The 26,110-nt window shown below is 39.6% G+C and overlaps 1 protein-coding gene and 1 long non-coding RNA gene across 6 annotated transcripts in view; one reads left to right on the top strand and one right to left on the bottom strand.

Moving 5' to 3' along the window:
- The first annotated feature begins 81 nt into the window (after positions 1 to 81).
- Positions 82 to 24,692, top strand: LOC118990881 (uncharacterized). 2 transcript variants are annotated; one of them, XR_005067307.1, is made up of 5 exons: positions 82 to 169; positions 15,205 to 15,405; positions 17,567 to 17,687; positions 20,084 to 20,199; positions 24,655 to 24,692. It is a non-coding gene; the product is annotated as an uncharacterized LOC118990881 (long non-coding RNA). The 2 variants fall into 2 exon arrangements; XR_005067306.1 differs by lacking the exon at positions 24,655 to 24,692 and having other exon boundaries at positions 20,084 to 20,435.
- Positions 11,193 to 26,110, bottom strand: part of MCM8 (minichromosome maintenance 8 homologous recombination repair factor) — a 42,920-nt gene continuing 28,002 nt past the window's right edge. For all 4 annotated transcript variants that reach the window (XM_037051678.1, XM_037051679.1, XM_037051677.1 and 1 more), the window contains 6 exons: positions 24,248 to 24,443; positions 21,909 to 22,128; positions 21,389 to 21,598; positions 20,442 to 20,518; positions 12,391 to 12,580; positions 11,193 to 11,527 (listed from right to left, as the gene is read on the bottom strand). In XM_037051678.1, coding sequence (XP_036907573.1) covers positions 11,435 to 11,527; positions 12,391 to 12,580; positions 20,442 to 20,518; positions 21,389 to 21,598; positions 21,909 to 22,128; positions 24,248 to 24,443 — 986 coding nt within the window. In that variant the 3' untranslated portion in view covers positions 11,193 to 11,434. The remainder of the gene's footprint in view (positions 11,528 to 12,390; positions 12,581 to 20,441; positions 20,519 to 21,388; positions 21,599 to 21,908; positions 22,129 to 24,247; positions 24,444 to 26,110) is intronic.

Consider the following 26,110-nt stretch of genomic DNA (forward strand, 5'->3'; position numbering starts at 1 on the left):
CGACACCGTAGCCACTGGGCTTCCCAGCTCCCCCGGCGGAGCGGAAGGCGCTTGCCGCTGAGCCCCGCGGCCTTTCGGGTAGCGGGTAGTGTGTGTTGCCTGCGCCTCTGCTCCCGGCCGCGAGGAAGTCCGTGGGGAGGGGACTAGAGAGAGCGTCGAGCTGGGAGGGGTGAGTGATCGCTTGGTGGCCCTGGCCGGGACCCGGCAGGAGCCTTTCCGGGTCTGAGCCTGAAGTTCTCCCATGCTCTGCAAGTTCTACATTCATGCTCGCGGCTTGCAGAAATATCCCCTTCCGAGGTGTGCGTGGGGGCCTCAGGGCTCTCTTGTGAGGTTTAATGCCAACTCCCAACTCATTCTCTTCGTTTGAGTGTTGCATATGCCAAAAATACGGGGTTTTAGAAAATGTCGATAACTACTGATTGTTTACCTGAGAAGGGTGTTCACTATAGGCAGGCAAGCTTGCCCGCTCGCGCTATGTATATTATACTTGTATATCTATCTATACGTATAGCCCTATATATATAATGCTTATCTCATTTAATCCTTCCAGCAACTCTAAGATAGGGTCTTTTATTACCTTTACACTTTTACAGATAAGGAAACCTAGGCTTAGAGAGGTTCAGAAACTTCCTGGGCCCGGCTGGGTAGCTCAATTGGTTAGAGCATTGTCCCCATATGCAATCCTGGCCAGGACACACACAAGAATCAGGTAATGAATGCATGAGTAAGCAGAACAACAAAAATCGGTATTTCTCTCTCCTTTCCTCTGTCACTCGCTCTAAAATCAGTAAATTAAAGAAACTTACTAGACATGTATCCAAAATAATAATTGATTAATTGGTTAACATACATTAATTACTTACATAGTATTTATAGCATGGATTATACTTATTAATAATGTTTATTAATATTGCAGTATTTTAAAACTCTTTTCTTATTCAATTCAGTGTCAAATCAGATTTGAATGTTTCTTAGTGCTGAAGGGGAGCTGAGTTTGCCAACCCCAAATATGCCTCTTTGGTCTATTATTTTAGGAAGGATCATTTTAAGAAACAGAAGACATTGGGAGGCGCTCTGAAAGCCAAGTAGAAGTTGCTCTTCCTGAAAGGACATTTACTTTTATAAGGGAAATCCCCATTTGTACCTGTGTTCCCCTCACTGTACCAGGGCTGTCTTCACTATCAGTGGGGAAGTTGTGAACTTAAATGTATATAACAATCTTACTGTTGTTTACAGTGCTTTTCCTGATAACCTCATAACCAACCCTCCACCTCCAACATCTTTTGTGTTTAGCATAAGGTGGTACTTAAGGTGATGGCTTCGGGCAGTTTGCCAAGTTATTAAGTGTTCCTGGGTCTCTCCCTTGTACACGCAAGGTATACGTGTTATAAAATTTAAATTTGCTTTTGTCCTTGTCAATATAAGAAATGTCTAAACTTGTAGAGAACTTTTAGGAGTTTATTTGAGACAAACTGACATCAGTTGCTGGAAAGTAAAATCTCCATGGATCAAGAAAAAGTAACTGCACATAAACTCCACTTCTCTAGCAATGACCCTTTCTCCTTTCTCTCCGTCCACTCCCCTTCCTTAATCATTAAACCCTTAGGACATCAGATTCTGGTCAGCATCGTACTGTCTTTAAGATCAAGGTTCAGGTCTAATGGCCACAGAAACAGTTTTGGTCAAACTAAAGGTAAGAGCACCTCAGTTGTGTTACCACACCCTCATGAAACTAGACCAAATGACATCAGAGACCTGATACAGTGATCAACCACTCTCTACCCTGGCCCCAACCAATCAGTAAAGGCAAATTTTTTTTTCCTTTATATACTCTTTCCTCTGTGGGCCATTGGGGAGGAGAGCTAGGTTTTAGAGTGTTTGCTTACCTGTGACTCTGGGATTGGCACCTTTTCCTTATAATAAACCTTTACTTTCTTTGCTACAAACTTCTGTTTGCATCTTAATGGGCTTTGATGCACACAGGCAAATGGATCCCTTTAGGATAGTAATAAAAGTGTTCTGGAGAATGGTAATTTTGTAGCTTATTCTAAACAGAGTGAAAGGAGGAGACACGAGGAGGGTTACATGCAATCAGGGGTAGATTAAATGGGTGGGAAAGCAAAGCAGGGAAATCTCAGTGATTGGATAAAAAGCAAAATGGAGAAACATACTTTTACATTGGTGGGTATAGGTTAGTTAACATTTATAGTGCATGGACATGGTCTGCAGAAAACAAGGTAACGAGAGTTCTGTGGTTTCATTTTCTGATGCTGGCGGTTGTGCTGTAGGTCTGGAAAAGAAAATTACTCTGAGATTTCAAAGAAATCTTAGACACTAGGCAGACTCAAAAAACAATTCAAAAAGATAATAGGCAGACTCACCTAAGGTAAAGATTGACCTTTGTCAAGGAAGATACAGGCTTAGGACATGACTACCTGCCATGAACAGCTTTTAGTTAGAAATTTTTATGTTCAGACAGCCCTATGTCTCTGAGTTTGTAAGGCCCGCCATGCAGGCCTCCCCTGAGCTTGTCAGGTTTAGTATGTGTCCCCCTTTGGTCCACATTCTGCTAATCTGTCTCATACCAATTTGATTATTGGACTACCTGGAAGAACCTAGAAGGGTGGAAGCAAAATTATTTTCTCTCTCCTACAATTTTAGAGAGCTGGCCAGGGGAATTTACTGGCTGGAACACTGCTAGCTCCCAGGCCTGGCAGCTGAGAGATTTGTGACAAAAACAGCAAGAGGCCCCAGCTGGGTAGTTCAGTTGGTTAGAGTGTTGTTCTGATACCCAGGTTGGGGGTTTGATCCCTGGTCAGGGCATATACAAGAATTAACCAATGAATGCATATATAAATGAAATAACAAATCATTGTTTCTCTCTAAGTCAATAAATGAAGATTTTTTTAAAAAAAGGTCAAGATAAACAATTATATGGGACTGAATGAACTGATGAAGATGATTATAATTTTTTGGCCTTTGAAATAGTGCTAATTTTTTAAATTCCTGTTTTCCAGATATATGCAAATGTGTTTCTCTTAAATGACTTAGAGCAATTTGGAAAATTATACCTTTGTAAGCAGAATTGAAACATTTATCTTTTTCTATCACATCTCTCCAGAATTCAAAAGCTCTCAGTGAATCAGTGAATAGTCTTATTTTTCATGGTTTTATATATATGTTTTTTGCACAAGTTCAATAAGAATCTATATTCCTTGTTAACAGAACACAATTGGAAACTGGTTAAATTACCAAGACTTTGTCTAAAATGTCATATTTGAGAAAGACATGCATAGTCTCAGATATGACCAGACAGCTCTAAGGAACAAAGATTGACTTCGAGAGCCATTAAAACTCTTAGAAAAATTGGCCTGGTATCAAAGTGTTCCGCAACCTTACCAGGCGAATCAGAAAGGCCATTTCCTGGGAGGTCCTGGAACCTCAGGATATTTTGGAGACCTTGAGAATCAAGGAATTAACCCAAACTGAAGGTACTACAGGCAAAGTCTGATGACAAGTCTGGCTTGGCTCTTCTGGCCTCAAGGGAACTTCCTCCCACCCCCTTGGCCAAGGACTTTTTAAAGTTCAATCTGAAGATTCCTTGTGAAAAATTCTAGCAAAGCAGCTTTAAAAGAGTCTGTACTGGGGAAAAATACAATGAAAAAATTTTTAAACAGCCTATATGATTAATTGCTCTTCTTCTTGTACTTATAGAAATAATAAGGCCAAGGTTAGTGAAATAACTTATTTTGCAAATATATTAGTCTTAATTTGGCTATCTTTGGTAAAAATGGGGTTGATTTTAGAGAGAACTTACAATGCACACCTAATGCATATGAAATTATGGAACCTGAGAGAACCTCTGAAAACCAAGTAGAAGTTCCTTTTTGTAAAAGGACATTTACATGGGAAGATGTCAGAAAGTGATGTTTGAGGGGATGAGTCGTGGCTCTCTGGTGGAAGGGCATCCCATATAGAACAAACAGCATGTGCAAAGGCCCTCGGGTAGGAATGTGCCTGGTGTATGTCATGCTTGTCCTGTCAGGACCTCCCTGGATGAGGCACCGTACAATCTGACCCAGACTCTTAGAGCCACAGTGTCACAAAAATGTTTGTACTGCAGCTTTGACCAGCCGCCTTTTGTTCAGAGCCCCCCTCAAAGTTAGAAGTATTATGGGTTACACAATAAATGGCTCAGGGTAGCAAAGCTATCTGTTGTATCTTGCTTCCAAAATCCAAAGGAGCTGGCCAAGTACTGAGTACAGCAACGTGACTTATTTCTCAGGGTATATTCAGATACACTCTAGGCTACTGGACTCTAGAAGCTTCCTTGAAAAGATAGGCCCCTGAGGTTTTGTGGGTTTTATGCAGGTGTGGATGACTTGCCAAGGCATCGAGGATGTCCTAGGTCTGCTCACCTATCATCCTATTAGCATGATGTCACCAGTGGGTAGACCAGAAAGGCATCTACAGGATGATGAGATCATCAAAAGGAGACACTGAATTGTAACAGTGAGTCAGGGTTGTCACAGATCCAAGATAAGGCATGCAAGAAGACTGTTTTCCTTGGCAAGTGAAAGCAAACCGATTTCAGTTTTCTCTCATTATTGGAATAGAGAAAATAACACTGCCAAATTTATAGCTGTATACTAAGTTCCAGGCTCTGTGTTGATTTGCTTTAATAAAGAGACTCCATTTGGAACAGCAGCTGTAATATGAGTAATTTAAAATATCCCACTGCTGTTTTTCTAAGACATGCCTTATATAATAAAGAGTGAAATAGTGCACTCCTTTATCTTCCGGGAGAGTTGGTGGCAGGAAGCCCTGCGATTCCTCGGGCAATGCGGCATTGCCCTTGCTTTACTACTTTGGCCTTTCTGTTGTAATATTTGGTCTTCCTGGCATAGTAGCCTTGATCCATGAATGAGGGAGCAAAGAAGATACTTCAAGTTGATAAGTATGTTTATTCCAGTTATGCATTCAGGATCTCATAACTGTAGGTAGGTTCAGGGACCCACTGGGTCCCTAATGGACTTGGGCCCAAACTCCATTTAGTTTGTGATCACCATCACTCCACCACGCCACCTCATCCAGTTTAGACCTACAATGATATTCTGAGTGTCCCAGGATTAGTGTTAGCTCATAGGCAATATAGGAAAATTCTGGTTTTATTTCTAGGCTCAATCTATTTACATAAGAATTTTAAGTTTCTAATTGGTAATGAGAATATTGTGTATTATTTTTACTTTTTAGAATTTGTTAAGGTTTACCTTACGGTTAACATTTGCAACTTCCAGAAGTATTTAAAAACAAGGTGCCTCTGTTTTCAGGGTGCAGACTTTGGTATTTATCAGTTAAATCTACCTCATTAATTACATTATTCACATCTATACCCTTGAATTTGTCCACTTGACCACTGTGAACTGAGAGATGTGAACCCAAGTCTTCTACCAATGTGTTTGCTATTGTCTCCTGTAGTTCTGCTACCTAGTGCTATCTTGGTCATCGCCGTAATTATTATATAATTATTACAAATTGCTCCCCCTAGCATTCGAAATAATCCTTTTTCATTGAATGGGCTTTGCCCTGGTATCAGCCTTTTTTTATATTAAGATCACACCTTTCTTCTTTTTTTTTTTTTTAAGCAGGATTGGTTAGTAGACTTAATGGGAGGAATCCAAAATGAAATTAAAAGGTAAAACGTAGAATCGCTGAGGTTTGTATCGCCCCTACCACTTTTAGAAAACAAATGAGACTTTTATTTTAATTGAAGACAGTAAGTCATAATTGCAATCTGATGTCTGATGCAAGAATGGTGTTGCTTTGTCTTCTGATGCTATTTTAGGAAACACGTGAGTTAGAATATAAGAAGGCTTATTCCTCCCAGAAGGTGTTTCATTCCTTAACCAGTGCAGAGTGTTGCTGACCAGCCTTCATAATGTAACACTTTGGAGCAAACATGCAGCCTAGTAGGCACTCACTGGAGGCCAAATTGAGGGAAATCTCCATGGCCACTATGACCTTGTCCTTGGTGTTATAAACAGGGAGGAGGGGCTTCCAGACAGTGCAGAACCCTAGTGTGCTGAACATCAGCAAATTGGCCTCAATGCATGTGTCAGCCTGGTTCTGGGTCAGGAAATTCAAGAAGCTCCCCAGGGCCAAGGAGCTGAGGTATTCCTGGGCGTGGTAGAAGGCAGTGACCGGGCCCTTGTTATGCGTGATGGTGATGTGGCCATGTACAGAGTATGGGAATGAAGGGGAGGGAGGATCCCAGCCAGGACCCAGAGTCAGTTGGGTAAGAGGGCAAGTGGGAACGATGGAGTTAGGAGCCCCTGACACCAACTACTGCCTCATCCTTTTCTTTGGTGCAGTGACCTTCAAACCCAGGACCACAGTAGCGGTTTGGGCTGAGACTGTGGAAACAGCTATAGGAATAACAATTCCAAATGTTATTTGCTGAATAGTTCAGGCGACTGTTGGGACAGCTGGTGAAGAGTAAGGAGCAGAGGGAACAGAAGGTGAGGGGGATGAGCAGGACCCAGCTGAGTCCAATGATTGGTCTTGACAATTGGAGTGTCTCAGCGATTCGCAAAGAACCCAAGGACCACACCTGTGACAACAAAGAAGCAGACGGCTCTGCAAGGCAGAGTCATCCCTCAGGAACATCACAGCTTGTGGCAGGCAGTGATTTCTCTCTTTGTTAAAAACTGGCCTTCTGGACACTCTGTCCATTGATCTATATCCTGGGTTACAGCTTGGGGTGGGGGATGGGTGGCATCAGAGATGTAGAGGGATAAACTGAGTTGCGTGGTTTTGGGGCGAGGGCTGAAGGGACAGTTCAGGTGCCATCCCACCCTTACTTTGTTTCGTTTTCATTTTTCCAGTACACTTCTAGCTTTCTTACTCATTTTGTTTTAGGTTTATCTTGCATATAGGAGTTTGAGATCCTATGAGTAGGTGAGTTTAGCCTATTTGCATTTATTATTTGGTTTCAGTTTACTTTTGTCATAAATGTTAGGCTCTTATTTTAAACTTTCATGTCATGTTTTCTTGGTTTGCTTTGTGTATTTGTTCTAAAATTTGTACTTGCAATGTGTTTTATTTGGGCCTAAGTTGACAAAGGCAGAAGGACAACTGCCTTTGAAAGAATTCACTGCATACATTTCCCAAGAGTAGGGGCACATCAGCCACAAAGGGCCACCTGGGCAAGCAGCACGGTCCATCAGGAGGCCAGAAGGAGGGAAAGCCTAGGCCTTTATTGCTCGAGTGGTGGGAAGTTGTTAAGTGGGACGTCGCCCTATTTGGGAAGGAAATGAAACATAAATGTTGAGATTTGTGGTTGAAGGATTTTTATCAACAAAGCTAGATCACAGGGGAGACAACAAACTTTGGTCATTAGTCTGGCCTGTGATTAAGTGGAGCCGAACAGATAACAGAGAATCGTAGGAAACAGAAGTGTTTCCTCTGGTAATTTAGATTTATATCTTTTTCAAAACTATATCCTTAACCTACAACCTTGCAGGCAATTCTTTTCTCCTTTGAACAGTGAAATATTAGTATCTCCTTTTTTCTGTCATTTCATGCCTATCACTTTGTTTTGATTGATATGTGTGTTGACTTTTGTGAAATCTGCTTCTAATTCCATTAATAGATTTTTTGTTTTAAATAACTTTTAACTCTCCACCCTAGCCTTTAAAGACAAAGACATCACCGTATTTACATGATTATCTATCTACCTTCTCCCCCTTCTTTAAAAATAAGGATTTGACATTTATACTTTATTCTATGGCAAAAATCCCCACATTTGTTTTTGTTTAAGTTTTGATTTTTGTTTCCTAGAGTGAAACATTCAACCATTCTCCAAGAATGGTTACATGCCTCTGGTTCTTGTACGTCAGGAAGCACTTGCCAGTTTTATTCAGCACCAGTACCATCTGGATGCTCTCACTAACGTACGGGGAAGTCTGGCTTCATTGGTCCTGCCGCCCCAGGCAGAACCTGGAACACTCCCAAGCATTCTAGGAAAGGGGCCTTCTTCAGTCAGATGTTTTTGTATGAGGCTTCTGTTTTGAGTTCTGAAATTCAAGGAGGCCTCATGAAGAACCCTTTGTTGCTCTCTTGGTGTGGGTAGCAGCCTTCCTCCACCTTCCCACAGGTTTCTTTCTCAGGGGCTCTGGTACAGAAGTGGCATCAGTCAGCATGGGGGCAGCGGGACTTCTGAGGAGTTGGGACACTCTCTTGCAGGAGTGTCCAACCTTCTGGTGTCTCTGGGCCACACTGGAAGAAGAGTTTGTCCTGTATGCACATTAAATACATTGTGACACATAATCACATAAAAAATCTATGTTTCAAGTAAATTTACTATTTTGAGTTGGGCCGCATTCAGACACCCTGAGCCGCACGTGGCCGGCAGGCTGCGGGAGGGACACCCAGACAGTCCCACATGCTTAAGGTGGTGGTGGCTTCCTCTCAGACCTGATCTAAGACATGGTTACAGCAGTCCTCCTCGCAGCCTATCCTGCTGGTTCGCCAGCCTCCCAACAGTTCTGAGCTAAGCAAAGTTCTTTAAGAGAATTCCTTTTCCTGCTTTAAGTCAGTTTCTATTCTTTGCAACCAAGAATCTGTAACTAGCTCATGGGCCAAATCTGACCCACTACCTATTATGAAATGATTTTTAAAAATGACACTATTTAGTATTCTCAACATGTGAAAATTTTATAAAACTGAAATCCAGTGCCCATGAGTCAAGCTGAACTGGAGCCCAGCCGTGTTCATTCGCTCACCTGTTGTCTGCAGTGCTGCAGGGCTGCAGGGCTGGAGCTGGGGGGTGGCAGAGGCCGAATGGCCCGCAGAGCCTGTCTGGCCCTTCACAGAGCTCGCTGACTCCTCGTTACCAACCAAGCACCTGACTGAAACATCTGGGCACAAAAATTATTCCTTAAAAAATTCTGTAGGCATTTCTCCTTGTTTTAGTTAACAGTATTGCTTTAGAGAAATGTGAAGACAGATTTTGGTTTTATCTCCTTCAAAATGGCTTATCTATGTGACTTCTCATTTAACACCTCTTTTACTTGTACCCAGGACGGTCTGGGGAAGCTGCCACGCACCCTGTATGCCGCGCTCTCACTACTGCAAACATGAGAGTTTACTTTTGGCTTCAAAAGGCGTGCAAAATACACTCATACACTTTGTTGGTTCCTTCTAAAACCTCCAGCCACAGGCATCATCTCTGCTTCCTTCCTCGTGCAAAGCTGCGTGGTTCATCTTCATTGATGTTGGCAGCTCTTCTTAGTGTTGGGGTTTGGGTTTTGTTTCCTAGTTCACAGAAGTCAGACTGTATTTTTGTTTCTGAGTTTCCTTATTGTTTTTGAACAGCTTCATAGGAGAGAAGGGAGAATACCTCCATCTTGTTACTACAAACTCTATTTAATTTTCTTAATCTTTTTCTCTACTCTCAAATCAATATCCTTAGCCAGTTCAGTTAGGCTCTATACCACTGTGTCTTATTTGGAAGTGGTATAGGCACCCATTTTACATGAATCTACCTCATAGGGGTATGTGATCAAACTCTGTTCCACCTGCTACATAGCAGCAGTGAATAAAGCAAAGTCTCGTCTTTTCCAAAGCTGGACAAAAGATGGTGGGATAGGTAAGAATAGTGGAAACAGAAGTAATAACAAGTGACCAGATTTCAGATAGTTTGAAGATAGTACTGAAAGGGTTTGTTTTGATGGCTATGGGGACAAGAGAAAGAGGTAAAGATAACCCCCAAGTTTTGGGCATGAGAAGCCAGCATGTTAGAATTAACTAAACACTAGCCCTGGCTGGCATAGCTCAGTGGATTGAGCGTGGGCCTGCGAACCGAAGGATCACGGTTCGATTCCCAGTCAGGGCACATGCTTCGGTTGCAGGCCAGTTCCCAGCAGGGAACGCACGAGAGGCAACCATACACTGATATTTCTCTCCCTCTCTACTTCCGTTCCCCTCTAAAGATAAATAAATAAAAATCTTTAAAAAAATAACTAAACACTAAATTTTAGAACACCGTGAGAAAAAGGGAGGTGAAATGAGGGGCGGGAGGTGAGGGGGCCGGTCATGTACCAAGACTAAACATGAGGCTGGCTTTGAATTTCTAGACAGCAACACAGAAAACTAAAAATAATAGAGCAGTATCTAAAATTCTGAGTGATATGATTTCCAAACTAAAATTCTATGCCCAGACTCTGAATCCAGGGGTGAGGGTAGAATTTGCCTTACAGATTCTTTCTCACTATGTAGAAGATGGATTCCAACAAAAGAAGGAAGTAAAACAAGAAAGGAGACAACACAGGAGACAGGGAATGGGAGGGAATGGGAGGGAACAGGAGAAGTCCCGAGGTGACAGCCTGGTTCTGACTGGAAAAGGTCAGAGGATTCCAGGAGAGAGATTCCTGAGAGGTTACAATAGACTATACTGGATTTGTTTGTATGTTCTGAGAAGAGACACACAGACTTGCCGTGGATGGAGCCCTGGGGTCAAGTTAGTGGTAGGTACGTATAAAATTAAGTAGTTAAAAACAAATGTTTAATTCCAGAGACAACAAAAAGTACAAGAAGGAATGAATAATATTCAAGTCATAATAATGTAAATACAGATTTACCTAAAAATTGTGATTAACTAAATTGGAAAGAAATGAGCAAGTGTGAATATGTATGTATGTAAAAGGGTTTAAGAGAATGTTTGGACCCTCTGTAGTAAGTTAATTTTTAAAACCGAAAACTTAAAGAATTACCAGTATTATTACCATGTCCTTTAGAAAAATGGAGGTAAATAGGAACACAGTTGAAATTGAGCAGAAAATTAGGGAATATGGAAGTGTGTAAAGTATAGATTTTAATATAAGCCTTGCACAGCTATTAAAATACATATGTTTATCTTTGGTAATAAAGTACATCTTAAAAATGTTTCAGTAAGATGCTAAGATAAATAAATAGAAAGTTTCAATTTATTTCTGAAAGATATAAGTCCGTTTTTTGTTGCAGAACTTTTTAAACATTAAAAAGTAACTTTGTGCTCCCTCAGGCCAGAGGCTGGGGCACACGGGGTTACACTGTGGCAGGAGAGGGGGCAGGGGAAAAGTGACTTTGTGAACGCTTCCCCAAATGCACCCTTGATGTGTAAAACTATGAGGTATAAGAATAAAAGGTCGAAAACAAAACTATAATTTATAATTAAATCATTTAGATAAAAATACAAACAACATATTTTTAACCTAATAGAAGTTGTAAAAATTAACAAATGACTACCACTTTTTAATCTGGTTCAACACTCCTTTCCTATTACATTACTTTCGGAATGTCACTTTTCAGAACAGTATTTTTTCTGCATATTCTTCATTCTTGGGGTGGCTTTAAATTGCTAATAAGCCCAGGAGGCCCTAGTTTGGTAGTCCTTTTACACAGTTTGAAGCTGGTAAACCTTGGGGCCTTTTTTCAAGAGAAAACCTTGCTCATTTAGTGATCCAATAAAATTTTCAAAATCAGCAACCTGGAAGAAAACATAAGAAACACTTAGCCCAAACAAACAAATTACAAGAAAAAGAGCCCACTAAAGTAATGTGCAAAAATACGATTTTTAAAATTTCTCTCTCAAAAAGTACTATACAGTTGTCAAGTATCTTGGGCAAAATAAATTCTTTGAACTAACAGACTAAGAACTTTGGATTCTATAATGCAAAGTTAATAAAATGAAAACTCCACTATGCACAGAATTTCTTAAAATCAACTTCAGACACACACACACACACACACACACACACACTGGTTTGTTGTTCCACTTACTTACACATTCATTCATTAGTGGACTGGTTTTTGTTTGTGCCCTGACCAGGGATTAAAGCCACAACCTTGATACCTGGATTATGCTCTATCCAACTCAGCAATCCAGCCTCTGCTGCAAAGAATCTTTTATATTTGTTTTAGCTTAGAGTCTAAACAAAAATTATACTTCCCTTTGAAAGTAAGAGGGTAATCTTACATTAAACTGTTTTACATGGCAGAAAAGGGGGAGAGGATTAAGAAGTACAAATGTCCAGTTATAAAGACTGAGGCTCAGAGACATTCCGATGCCTCCCTCACTGCCCACATGGAAACTGTGCCTTCTGACAGTGTGTCCTTGTAACCATCATGACACTAAAAAACCTTCTGAAAAAAGGTAGGTAAAGATAAAAACTTTTTAAAGCTCTACACAGCTAATTTATAGCTTAAATAAAACAAGCTTGTTTTTGTTTCGCAAAATGCCTATTCCATTCTTTTAGTCCAAGTCTTCTGATATTTAAAAATTCTATTATACGTTAATAAAGATCTGACATTATTATAAAAAAGATTTATTAAGTATTTGGTTTATCATACCTGAATGTTTAACTCTTTGGCAATCTGTCGAAGTTGATGAAACTGAAATAAATTATTGTAAGTTCTTTCAGCAATGTTGTTGAGAGCAGAAATAAATCTTTTTGCTGCTGATCTGTTGCTCATTCCAGAACCGTGCTGGGATCGCTCAAAATCTAGGTTCCCAAATTCATCAGAGTAAGTTCCGAGCATGCTTGATGGGAGGGGAATAAAAACAAAATTACCCAAAGTGATGTGGCTGGAGAAGTTTTTACCTCCAGATTATAATAAGAAAAATGTGGAAGTAGCCATAGGCCACATGTAGCAGAGATTTAAACATACAATATTTAGTGAGTGGCCACTGTGAAATTTACTGTGGTACGGACTGGGATAAATATATTTTGGACAGTTGACACTTTTAAGAAACTTCTGAACTTGAAAGGAGAAATGCATAAAAATAGCTGACAGACTATAACATAAATATGTGGAACATTTTTTTGATCCATGAAAAAAATTTAAACATACTAAATTTAGACTTTACTTGGTAAAGATGTGTTCCCAGCTCCCAGTGTAACATCTGGCAAATAAAAGGTGTTTAAAATACTCTAGGAATGAATTAAAGGGTTCTGATGCCTTGTAGTAATCATTATTAGATGTTAAAGGATATACCTATTACCTCCCATTCTCTGCTCTTCCATCTTATTTTCACAATATCATCGAGAGAAGAAAAAAATGCACTTGACAATAAGCCAGACAATTTAGCCAGAAGTCTGAAAACACCGGTTTGATATATTTGGCCATCCTCTCTAATACAGCCCTATTGCCGAGTCCTTGTCTGAATTCTGTGACTCTACATTGGGACAGATACCATCTCAGTCAAGTTTAGAGGCAAATATGTTGCTAATCAGGAATTAATCAAACATAAATCGATCGCCTACTATAGTAGATGAACAAAACAGGTACAATCCCTGTTCTTTTTAATGTTTTAAAATTTTTTTTAGAGGGGAAGGGAAGGAGAGAAGAAGAGAAATATCAATGTAAGGTTGCCTCTTGTGCGCCCCCTGCTGGGAACTGGCCTGCAACCCAGGCATGTGCCCTGACTGGGAATCCAACCGAGATTGTCTGGTTCACAGGCCTGCGCTCAATCCACTGAGCTACAGCAGCCAGGGCCTTTTTTTTTTTTAATTAAGATTTATTTTTTGAGAGAGGAGAAGGGATGGAGAAAGACGGAGAGAAACACGATTGGTTGGCTCTTATAAGCACCCCTACCAGGGACCGAACTCACGTGTGTCCTGCCTGGGAATCAAACTGGTGACCTTTCACTTTTCAGAACAATGCCCAACCAGCTGAACCACACTGGGTAGGGCCAATCCCTGATCTTAAAAAGCTCAAAGGAATGAGTTTAAAAGATTACTAAAAACGGAGCTTCATTTGGTTTTCTAAAATAGGTAAAAGCCTACTTGAAAGAGAATGAACTACACAAATAGGAAGACGTGTCATTCAAATAAGTCCGTAATAAATAATAATAAGACAGATGAATATGTGTTTCCCTCTGTAATACAGTATAATCTTACTCGAGGCTTTTAAAAATGTTTATTTTTAGAGAAGGGAAAGGAGGGAGAAAGAGGGAGAGAAACAATGATGTGTGAAAGAAACATCGATTGATCAGCTGCCTCTTGCTCACCCTCCACCGAGGACCTGGCCCCCAACCCAGGCATGTGCCCTGACTGGGAATCGAACCACCAGCCTTTTGGTCTGCAGGCCAGTCACATCAGCCAAAGCAAGGCTTCTATGATTAATTACTCTACCATATAATTTTACCATATGCTTATTTCTCAGATAGTTGTCAAAAATGATTTAGAATACATTAATTATAATTTTAAATATTTTTCTTAATTATATTTAGCATATGCTATCTCATTTGGTCCTCTCAACAATCCTATGACTTAGGGACTATTCTTACTTCCATTTTACAGATGAAGAAAAAAAGTCTAGTAAAGTTAACTGACTTCCCTAAAGTTACACAGCTCTTGTAACTTTTGGCACATCTGGGATTTGAATCTGAGCTACATGCTTCAGATCTAAAGAAAGATAATGTAAAGTATTTTAGCTACCTTTCTGAAGTAGAAAAAACCATAATCTCTCACATTTAAAGGGTAGCTCTGGGGAAAAGTGGCGCTGTTCTCTTCTGTGTCCTAGTATATTTTTGAATTTAAGAGAAAACTTTGTGAACTGTTGCCAATACATATTTCATTTTTACAACTGTGTGCTCTCATAACTGTGATGAACTATATCTGTTCAGATTTTTCTTATTTAGACTTATGCTTCCCAGTTAAAGTGTAGTTTAATCACACATTTTAGGTTTAAAATCACATTTAGGGCAACTATTCAAAAGCTGAGGAGATGAGAACTCTGAAATGAGATAATGAATGAAAGATGATTCACAAGGTCAACTTTACCATCAAAGAAATACATTTAATGAGGGCCTGCTGTGCACTAGGCATGATGCTGGGCCCTGGGAATACACTGGTAAATGTGACAGGTAAGTTTCCTGCTCTCACAGAGTGTAGACTAAGGACAGAAAGCATGTTAAGTATAACAAAACAGAGAATTCACAGTCTAGTCTCAATGTGTTTAACTGGGTCTTAATCTCTAGCACAGAAATTGTGCCAGGTAATTCCAATCATTTGGAGTCAAACTATTTTATCTGAAAATGTTCATAAAAGCCAGTAAAAAACAAACAAAACCATTCAATTTAGGGAAACTATCTCAAGTCAGGGAAACTGGTAATCTCATGTAGGTACTGTTTGCACTTAATAATGACACCTCTTTTTTCAGGAGTCCAGAAGTAAACTGACAGCCTAAAACTAACTCAGATTTACCAGCAAGGCTACTTTGAGAAGCAGCAGAAACAAGTTCAACAAGGAAATGCCCAAGAGTTCCTCTTGGATGGAAAAGCACATGCAAACAGTGTGTGAATGATTACTGAGACATGCAGAACTAATCATAAATAAGCAATACAGCATTTTTATTGAAAAGGTAATCAAAGCATAATTTATCTTGCTAAAGTCTAAGCTCAGATATAAGAATTGATGGCCTGCCCAGACCAGTGGATTTATTGTGGAGATATACCAGATGGTGGCTTGAGGCAAAGTCTGGGGTCTGAGGCTTCAGGAAACTGAGTAAGGGTAAAGCCTCAAGAAAAGAATGTTACAGTTAAGAGAGAGGGTGACCAGAGCAGTCTGACCCTTGATTTGCTTGATAGCCAACATCCTATGAAGTGGAAGCACCTCACATTTTCAGTAGAATCAGGCACCAGAAGACCCAAAGGGCAAGAGATCATTAAAAGGAAAAGAAGTGGCAATCTTAGCCCGACCCCAAAAGAATGTTGGGGCAGTTTTACTGGTCTGGTCTCCTACAGGAAGTCAGGAAGGTGAATGGTATTTGTGGCCATTCCTTTGCTTCATATGTGAGCCACTGGCAGCATGTTGTATGAGAAAGTCTGGTAATTCCTACACTATCCGGCTGCTTATAAATGGCAACTAGAGGGTCCCCAACAATGGAGTCCACTGGAGATGGAAGAAAGCAAGTTCGGTAAAGCCTTCACCTGTAAGACCTTTCATAACCTAGTACTGAACCACATACAAGAGAAAACTGATGGTTCAATTCTGTATGATGCTAAACCAATAAGATATTCAGATACAGAAGGTACTGTGTTAGGAATTGTTTGAAAGGGATGTTATTTATGATTGTACTCATTGTGAGCCAGTGGTCTGGCACCAGGAATCATTAAGAGCTGTCAATTCTTGAGTCTTTAGAGCTTTCAGTGACTGTAACCTCACTGTTGCTAACAAATTATGACACACAGAATTAAAGATAAAGGTCCCCTTTGTCCACAGACTGCCTATAGGGCAAGAAAGAAATAGCAGGTTAATGCTTAGATCTTCACGAGGGAGCATGGGTGCCCTTCTGCCCATACAGCATGCTTCTGAAGGCAGCAGAGGGAACCACGTGGCCTCCAAGGACAGGCCAATACCAGCTGGGGAATGAAGAGACAGCCACGTAAAGTCTTTCTCTGAGGAAAGGGAGAAAAGGATCTGTAGCTTAGAGCTACCAGAAAATTTAGATGAAAAGAAGACAAAACACAAGACCCAAGAAATCCTTTGAAAAGGGTAGTAATTTGGGGAGCTTATGATCTATGATGTGAGATCTGCCAGTTTTTTAAGCCTTCAGTGTGTGATACGGGTCAGAGAAAGGGAGATCAGTGTCATGTTAACATCATCAAAGCTAGGGCTACTGGTCATAAATACAGTGTTAGTTACCAAGTGTTCACTGATGTGCCAAATCATACTTGTCACTTTTTATAGCCTTGTTGCCTGGCTGTACCTCAGCACCATCCTTTGTGGTGTGTTTTACACAGAAGGAGACTGAGAGGCAGAATCTAACTTGTGGCAGCTCCAGGTCAGACCCTAAGGCCTGCACTCTTCCTGCTGTGCTGTGCCACTTCCTCTCAGAGCCAAAGAGGAACACCTCCGCAGAGTCACCTGCTTCTGATTCCAGGCAAACCCCAGAATAGGGGCTTCTCAGGGCAAAAACAAAACACTTACTTTTGAATTGCTTAACAAAATAATTTCACCCTTAGATTAACATATATTTTGACCTTGGAAAAGTAGATTCCTAACATTTATATTTTAATTCCTGTGAGAACATACTAAAAAGAGCTAATTTCTAAATTATGATACATTCACATAATGGAATACTATGCAATTACAAAAAATAAAAGGAAGCTCTTTAGGCACTGATACGGAATGATCTCAAAGATGCATTGTAAATGAAAAAGATGTGTGTGGTATGCTTCTCCACTTCTCCATTAAAAAAAGAGAAAATTAGACACAGAGTTCTGGTAGGTATTTTATATCTGAAAGTTGTAACAAAAGATTTGTTGTCACCACTGGGGCAAGAGAAGGAAGAACTAGGTACCTAGTAAACAGGGTAGGAGGAAACTTTTTCCACTGTATACTTTTTGAATTTTTGAATTTTGAAGTTTATGAATGTGTGAACCTATTAAAAATTATGAACTGAAAGAAAAACCTACCTAAAATAACCAGCTATTGCTTTTATTGATTAAAAACATGTATATCTAAGGTACACATATATGATCAGCTGAAATATAATTTTTATTCTTTTTTACACCTCCTAGGAATCATGATCTATCAAATGACAAAATGCAAAGAATACAATTTAGCAATATTTGTAAAAATCCTAAAGTTTTTATGTATCCTTGGACCCAGAAATATCATTCCTGAGAATTTCTCAGACAGGTATACACCCACCCACATATGAATTATGTTGCAGAGATTATTCATTGTAACATTGCTTGTAAGAAGAAAAGAATGGAAAATGTGTATCTAGTAGCAATAGGGGACTAGTTAAACTCTGGGGTATCTAAATAATAGACTACTATTTAGGATTTCGGGGCCCGGTCAAGATGGAGGCATAGGTAAAAACACTTTGCTTCCTTGCACAGCCAAAAGGAGGATAACAACCGATTTAAAAACAATAAACACCAGAACTGCCAGAAAATCAAACTGCACGGAAACCCAACAACCCAGAGTTAAAGGAACATTCACCCAGACTGGCAGGAAGGGCTGGGGTGGGCAGCCAAGGCAGAGAGGACGTGTGACAAGGTGGCAGACCGTGCGGGTAAGGCAGGGGCTGACTGACCTGGATTCCCACGTTCATGCACAGATAAACCAGGAGGAACAACTGGGAAACAAGACAGAGTGTGAAACCCAGGGTTCCAGTATGGAAAACTAAAGACTCAAAACCTCTGAAGCTCTGGCTGTAAAAATCGGGGTGGGGGGTGGGGGGGGAGGGTTGCACCAGCAGGAGAAACTCCCAGTCTCACAGGAGAGTCCCCTGGGAATGCTCGAGGCGGTCCTAGAACATACAAAAGCCCACCCACCTGGGAATCAGCACTTGAAAGGGCATAATCCATTTGTAGGAAGCTAGAGAAGTGACAGGAAAGTGGGGCAAGAGCCAAGCACACAGCATCGCTCCCTCTTTAACCCCTCCCCCACAGGGAATGCCACAACACAGTGGAGAGGGTTGCCCCACACTGGCAAATGCCTAAGGCTCTGCCCCTTACTGTATAACAGGTGTGCCAAGACAGAGAAATAGGGCTCAAATGAAAGAACAGATTAAACTTCCCAGTAAAAGAACTAAGCGGTGAGGAGGCAGACAATCAATCCATCAATGCAGAGTTTAAAACACTGGTAATCAGGATGCTCACAGAAATGATTGAGCTCAGTTGCAAAGTAAAGGAAGAAATGAAGGTTATACAAAGCGAAATATAGGAAAACATACAGGAACCAAGAGTGGAGGGAAGGAAACTGGGACCCAAATCAATGATTTGGAACAAAAATAAGAAACATCTAATTTGAACAGAATGAAGAAACAAGAACTAAAAAAAAAAAAATGAGACGCAGAGGAACCTCTGGGACAACTTTAAACATTCCAACATTGAATGCAAGAAATTGAAACTTACTTGAAAAAATAATGGAGAACTTCCCCAATCTGGTGAAGGAAATAGACATATAAATCCAGGAAGCTCAGAGAGTCCCAGAGTAATTGGATCCAAAAAAGAAACAGACCAAGACACATCATAATTCATTTATCCAAGATTAAAGATGAGAGAATCTTAAAAGCAGGAAGAGTAAAGGAGAGTTACCTACAAAGGAGTTCCCATAAGACTATCAGCTGATTTCTCGAAAGAAACCTTACAGGCAAGAAGAGGCTGGAAAGAAGTATTCCAAGTCATGAAAGGCAAGGACCTACATCCAAGATTATTCTATCCAGCGAAGTTATCATTTAGAATGGGAAGGCAGATAAAAGTGCTTCCCAGATAAGGTCAAGTTAAAGGAGTTCATCATTACCAAACCCTCATTATATGAAATACTAAAGGGACTTAGAAAAAGAAGATCCAAATTATGAATGGTAAAATGACAACAAACTCACAGCTATCAACAACTGAACCTAAAAAACAAAAACTAAGCAAACAACTAGAACAGGAACAGAATCACAGCAATTGGCATCACATGGAAGGTTTTCAGTGGGGAGGTGGATGGGGGAGAATGGGGGAAAAGGTACAGGGAATAAGAAACATAATTGGTAGGCACAAAACGGACAGGGGGAGATTAAGAAGAGTATGGGAAATGGAGAATCCAAAATACCTTACATGTACCACCCATGGACATGAACTAAGGGGTTGTGGGGAATGCAGGAAGGTGGGGCTTGCAGGGCAGAGAGGGATAAAAGGGAGGAAAAAATTGGGACAACTGTAATAGCATAATCAATAAAATATACTTAAAAGACTAAAAAATAAATAATAGAATACTATTTAGCTGTAAAAAAGAAGTCTATTTCTTAATAGGGAAAGATCTCTAGATGTCAAAATTTTTAAAGGGGTAAAGGACAGTGTAAGATATGCTATTTACAAAACAGTAATGGTGTTTTGGTGGAGAGGAAGGATGGGTGGTAACCAGAATGGAAGCAAGTCTTCTCAAAATATGTAATTTTGAAATAATTTTAGAATTGTGTGAATGTATTGCCCATTCAGAAAAAAATTTATGTAAAGATTATTCACCCAGAGATACTTTTATATTTTTTTATCCTTACCTGAGGACATTTTTTTCCTTGCTTTTTTTCTTTTTTTAAGAGAAAGAAAGAGAGAAACTTGATGCAAGAGAGAAGTATTGATTGGCTGCCTCCTATACACACCTACACTGGGGATTGCAGGCACCTGCACCTAGACTGGTCAAATCTGCACCCTAGGTATGTGCCCTGACCGGGAATTAAACCTGCAACCTTCTGGTTAAAGGAGGACAGTCCAACCGACTGAACCCCACTGGCCAGGGCTATCCAGATATTTTAAACCAAGAAAGTACAGTTTGTTCATAGTAAAATGTTATCCAATGGACTAAATAAAAACAATTTTGCTTGGCCTAATTAAAATCTATATTTGAGATGGAAAGATGACTGACATTTCATTTAAAACATTAAAATTTTAATCTTACCTATATTTCATAATTTCAACTATATCCTCAGCATCTTCTTTGGTTGCTTGCTCTCTCAATTCCAACCTTGCTCGTGCCTTTGAAAGAAAACAACTATTTTCAGATAACAAAATATTGTACATCTATTTAACACTTTGAGCAGGGATGGTTATATCTAGGCTTTCATTTATTCATTTTACACAAAAACTAGCTTTTGGAGAAGGGAGCTATAATATGAAAGTCAGAACTTTAAAAAGTGATTTGAAAACCCAAGTATAAGAATAATCACTCATTTAAAAAATGGAATAGCACTCACTTTGGCAGGACATATATTAAATATGGACTAAAACCAATTTTTATCTACTAACATATCTTTCTGAGTGTTCATTTCAGAAGATTTGATTATGAAATATACTTGGTTTTTTTCTTGCCTTTTACTTTCAGGAAGTCATACCTAATCAATCTGTTAAAACAACAAAGAGGAGTTAATCAGATTTTAGAAGCAAAAAGCCCAGGCTCTGGCCCAGCGAATTTTGACTGCCAGTGTTCTCTTAGTGTCCCACACATAGCTGCGGACAGACATTACTGCTGCTAGAAAAAGGGGCAGTACTGTTAGGGATCTGCCATCTACCAAATCAAGTACTCGAGGTACCTGACACACTCCATGTTCTCACATACTCAAGTCCTAACAACCAATCTTCAGTCATGCAGAAGATTGAGAGAAATAGTATTACTCCTGTGTTCTCTTTATTATTTTATTTATTGATTTTAGAGAGAGAGAGAGAGAGAGGGACATTTATTTGTTGTTCCACTCATTTATGCATTCATTGGTTGATTCTTGTATGTGCCCTAACCAGGATGGAACCCACAACCTGGGTGTATCAGAACAACACTCTTAACCAACTGAACTACCCGGCCACGGCCTACATAGCCTTTCTTAAGCTAAGAAAATATCAACTTAAACAAACCTCTGTTAATCGAATCAAAGATTCCAGCTGCCTAGTAGTGATTGGTGAGCTATTTAATCGCTGGCTTTGTTTCCGGAGCTCAAGGTAAAAGTCTTGAAGAATTTGAGCAGCTTCCACGGATAACCTTGGATAGACATACTGACGAGCATAACCAATGTACTTTCTCAATAGCTGGTGGGGAATTGGATCTATTGTTTCTCCAGGAACCACCTGACACATGATAAAAAGGCCAAAGAATACAAGGATAAGTAGCAACTAAAATCTTTCAGTTAAAATAACTTGTGTAGATAAATAAAAATTTCAAAAAGACTCTCAAGTAAGCCAGACACACTGTAGTTCTAGCTCTTGGTTTAGTTGATATAGATTAATTCAAATGAACTTTACATAAACCCTAATATCGTATTATAATGTAAAAGGTGTGGTATGAAAGTTTATATACTACTGTTCTACAATATGCAACACACTGAACTCTAACAATCAAACAGAAGCGAACTGAATGATGAAGAAGAAACATTTGTACCTTTAGTCTTTCTGATAACGGTTTATCAGAAACCACTTCAAGTATAGAAGTATTTGAATCTTGACTATTCAGACGAGTTACTGTGGCACTGGTAACAGTTTTCTGCTTTCCAGCTCTTATTGCAATTACATGTTCAGAGAGTAAGTGATCATGGTCCTCATTGGGGGTGTCTAACAGGATAAAGACCAAATCAAATCTGGATAGCAGGGCACTCCCCATTCTAAAGAGGCATGAAAAGAAGAAACAATGATTGGCGTAAAAACAAATTGAAAACCTAGAAAACTCATTTATTACTCAAGTTGCACGTAGAACTTAAGAAAGGTTTAGGGTACAGAAACAAGCAACAGCTTTTGAATAGCACACCCGCCAACTCCAGAGACATCAGGCCATATGCCCTTCAACATGTGCACAGCCTTACACAAGGGGACCCCCCAAAACTGAATTATCTTCTGGAGGGCAGGCCCCTTGTAGTACAAGCTTCCCCTGCTAGGTCAGTGTTCTAGGAACACGTCTGTGTCAGTGTACCAGCTGGTGTTGTTGTGAGAGGCTGAGTCTGGCTTCAGTGAATTTTTTTTTTTGGCAGACTTGACACATTTGCCCATTTCATGATGGGTGATTTACAAGTGCACCTGCCCATACAGTGCTGAGTGTTTCACAGTTTTTGACCAAAAATGGTATGACCCCTGTGCCCCACCTTCCCTATTCATCTGATCTCTCCCCAAGCAACTTTCCTACCCCGTGGATGAAAAATGTCCTCAAAGGGAAACATTTAGCTGATGTGGAAGAGGTAAAACAAAAAATAGCAGAAGCACTAAAAGGCATCAAAATTGACGAGTTCAAAAACTGTTTTGAGCAGTTGAAAAAACGTCTCAATAGGTGTATTGCATCAAATGGGAAGTACTTTGAAGCTGACTGAAGTTTAAATATGTAAGACTAAATACACATTTTTATAAATTCCAGGTTTTGGGGGGGTTGCCCCTCATATGTACCATCCTTTGGTAGGTTGAGGATATGGCCCTTTCTTACCAGCCAAACCACTGAATTCTTCTCTGTGTTTTCTACCACTCCCTGTAATGTATTTCAATTTTTAATGCTAGATCTTTGAATTTTTAATGCCAGAATGCTGCATGATATATCAGAAGTATCTAATTGCATTCTTAATCTTTTGTATCTGTTGCCTCACAAACACACTGAGTCTCTCAAAGTATTTATGCCCATTTAGAAGCAAAAAGCCCATTTTTTTCTTAAAGAAGCATCTAATTAGTCACTCTAATAAAAATACAGTATTCCATTTAATCATCTCCGAACCCACTAGTCAGATAACTCCTCTGAGACGAGAAAACTGAAGTCTAGAGTGATTGGCAAATTTGACCAACATCCCAAAGCAGGCTTGTGGCACCACTGAAGTCCAGAATCTATGTCCGCTGGATCCTGTAGGATCCTTCTGATCTTTCCAATATAGCCCTTTGTCATTTTACTAAGAAAAACTAATAAACTGACTTTTTTTGGTGGTGGTGCTGATGCAAAAATACCCAGAATCTCAAAGTACAGTTATGTATTTTACCCTGTACCATTTCTATGGTAGAAGTAATAACTACATTAATAAACATTAGAAAATTAGCTTCCCCCCCTCCCCAGAAATTAAAGGTTCCAGTTTTTCATCTGCGTCATTCTTTTGTCTTTTTCTCCTTTTGTATCACTTAAGTTTATTTTCCCCTCCCCATTCATTTTGTGCAACCCGTGGGACAAACTGAAGAGAAAGCACACACACATATAGATATAAACATTGTTTTTGGGAAGAAGTGGGAACAGACCACACACATGAGTATAGCATGTGTTCTTTTCACTTAACAGTAAAGCACAGATGTGTTCTCCTGTCAGGACTGACAAAGCTCCTTTGCACTGTACACTCTTACCACACAGTTTAACCAGTTCCCTACAGATGAACACTTTAAGCTGTTTCCATCTTTGTCAGTGATAAGATGCTGTAACACTCACCCTGGAAACATCTTTGTGCGCCTGTGTGACTGTTTTTGTGAGTGCAGTTCCTAAGAGAACTGGTGTACATTTATAAAAGCGATAAACATGCCAACTTGTCCTTCAAAATATTAAATTCTGCATCCCTTTGCCAATAACAATTATTAATAATTAAAATGCTTGCCTCTGGATGATATCAATAGTACTTCATTATTTTATTTTATAGTGTTCAAACACATTTTTATACATTTACTGGAAACTTGTAATGTCTGTGAACTACTCATTATACCCTTAGTTATCTTTTTCATATTGCCTTACAGGGATTCAGTATACTAAAGGTATAAATGTTTGAAGAGACTTACTTTAAATTCTCAGAAACTGTTTTGGCTTTATTGTAATGTCCTCCAACTGGGTTTGCAGCCGCAATAATGGAAGTTCTTGCAGGGAGACTACAAACCATGCCAGCCTTTGCGAGACTAATACTTTGCTGTTCCATGGCTTCTAACAAGGCTTGATGTTGACTTCCCATTTTATCAAATTCATCTATTCCACAAATACCTATAATCACAGTAAAATAGTACAGAAAAAACTGTCCTTTGGTCAAGTTCTAAATCTTATGGAGTGGAAATTATTCTACAATAAACGATATCTCCATTGTTTTCAGCAGTTAAAATGATAACATTTCATACAGTAGAGAACTTCTGATTATTTTATTGCAAATAAAACATCTAACTTTTTAAAACAAATTTTATTTTATTTTTTATTTTAGAGAGAGGTGAAGGGAGGGAGAGAAACATCGACGTGAATGAGAAGCATCAATTGGTTGCCTTCTGTACACACCCCAACTGGGGACTGAACATGTAACCAGGCATGTGCCCTGCCCAGAAATCGAACAGGAGACCTTTCAGTCTGCAGAACAACGCCCAACCAACTGAACCATACCAGCAGGGGCTTATTTAATTAACTCTTATGTGATATTTACTCATTCAACATTTTCCACAGGGACAGTACTATGTTGTGAGGGTTACAAAACTTAAGAACATATGAATGTGGCCCTTAAAAAGACTTAAAGGCAAAATCCAAACAGGTGAGATAAGATACCGTATTTTGCTGTGTATAGTGTGCACTTTTTTTGCTCAAAATTTTTGAGGGAAAAATAAGGATGTACATTGTACATGGGAGGTACTAATTCTGTATCCATATAAATGTTTTTAATTCTTTTATTTATGCTTATGCATTAAAAGTGTTAACTCTAGAAAGCAATAATGATATCTGTATGCAAAATAATACCCTGGAATATGACCACTGGTTTTGTTGAACTTTCAACGGAGTTGCAACAAAAGCAGTTTCAGCCAATGATTCAATGAAATGAAACAAAGAGCAACATATTCTCATCCAGACGATTCCAATTGTGATCCACTTGATAAGATAGCTGGTGCCAACTTTATTACTATTGGGTGAACAGTGTGAGATTTGTTTTCATACGCTATAGGCGGGAGAAATTACTGGAGAATCTCTGGGAAAATGTCAAAACGGTTTTCGTACACTGCAAGCTTTAAACTAAAAGTTATTAAATATGCTAAAAAGCATGGCAACAGAGCTGCCGAGAGACACTTTGGACCTCCTCCCACAGAGAGTGTCATCAGACTGTGGAGGCAACAGGAGGAAAAGCTTCTCCAGATGCCAAGACAGAAGAAGGCAATGAGAGGGAAACCTCCAAAGTGGCCAGAGGTGGAGCAGGAGGTGAGGACCTGGATTCTGGAGCAGTATCAAACCGGAATCTCTGTTTCAACCAAGATGATACAAGAAGAAGGTAAAAGGATTGCACGAGAAAAAAACATTGATGACTTCTCAGGAACACCTAAATGGTGCTTTAACTTTATGAAGAGAGAAGGCTTGAGCATGAGAACACGGACGAAACTTGCCCCAAAACTTCCAGCAGCATATCAGAAGCAAGTTTTAAAATTTCATTCTTATGTTATCAATCTTCGAAAAACTTTCAAGTTTGAGCTGTCCCAAATCGCCAATATGGATGAGGTCCCACTCACATTTGACGTGCCGTCCAACAGAACTGTGCACGTCAAAGGAACAAAGACCGTGGCTGTTAAAACTAGTGGTCATCAGAAAACACGTTTCACTGTTGTTCTGGCCTGCTGTGCAGACGGGACAAAGCTACCACCTATGGTCATCTTTAAAAGAAAAACATTTCCGAAAGAAAAGATTCC

Source organism: Sturnira hondurensis, unplaced genomic scaffold, assembly GCF_014824575.4.
Source record: "Sturnira hondurensis isolate 20B ecotype Veracruz unplaced genomic scaffold, ASM1482457v3 Scaffold0007401, whole genome shotgun sequence".
Lineage (NCBI taxonomy): Eukaryota > Metazoa > Chordata > Mammalia > Chiroptera > Phyllostomidae > Sturnira > Sturnira hondurensis.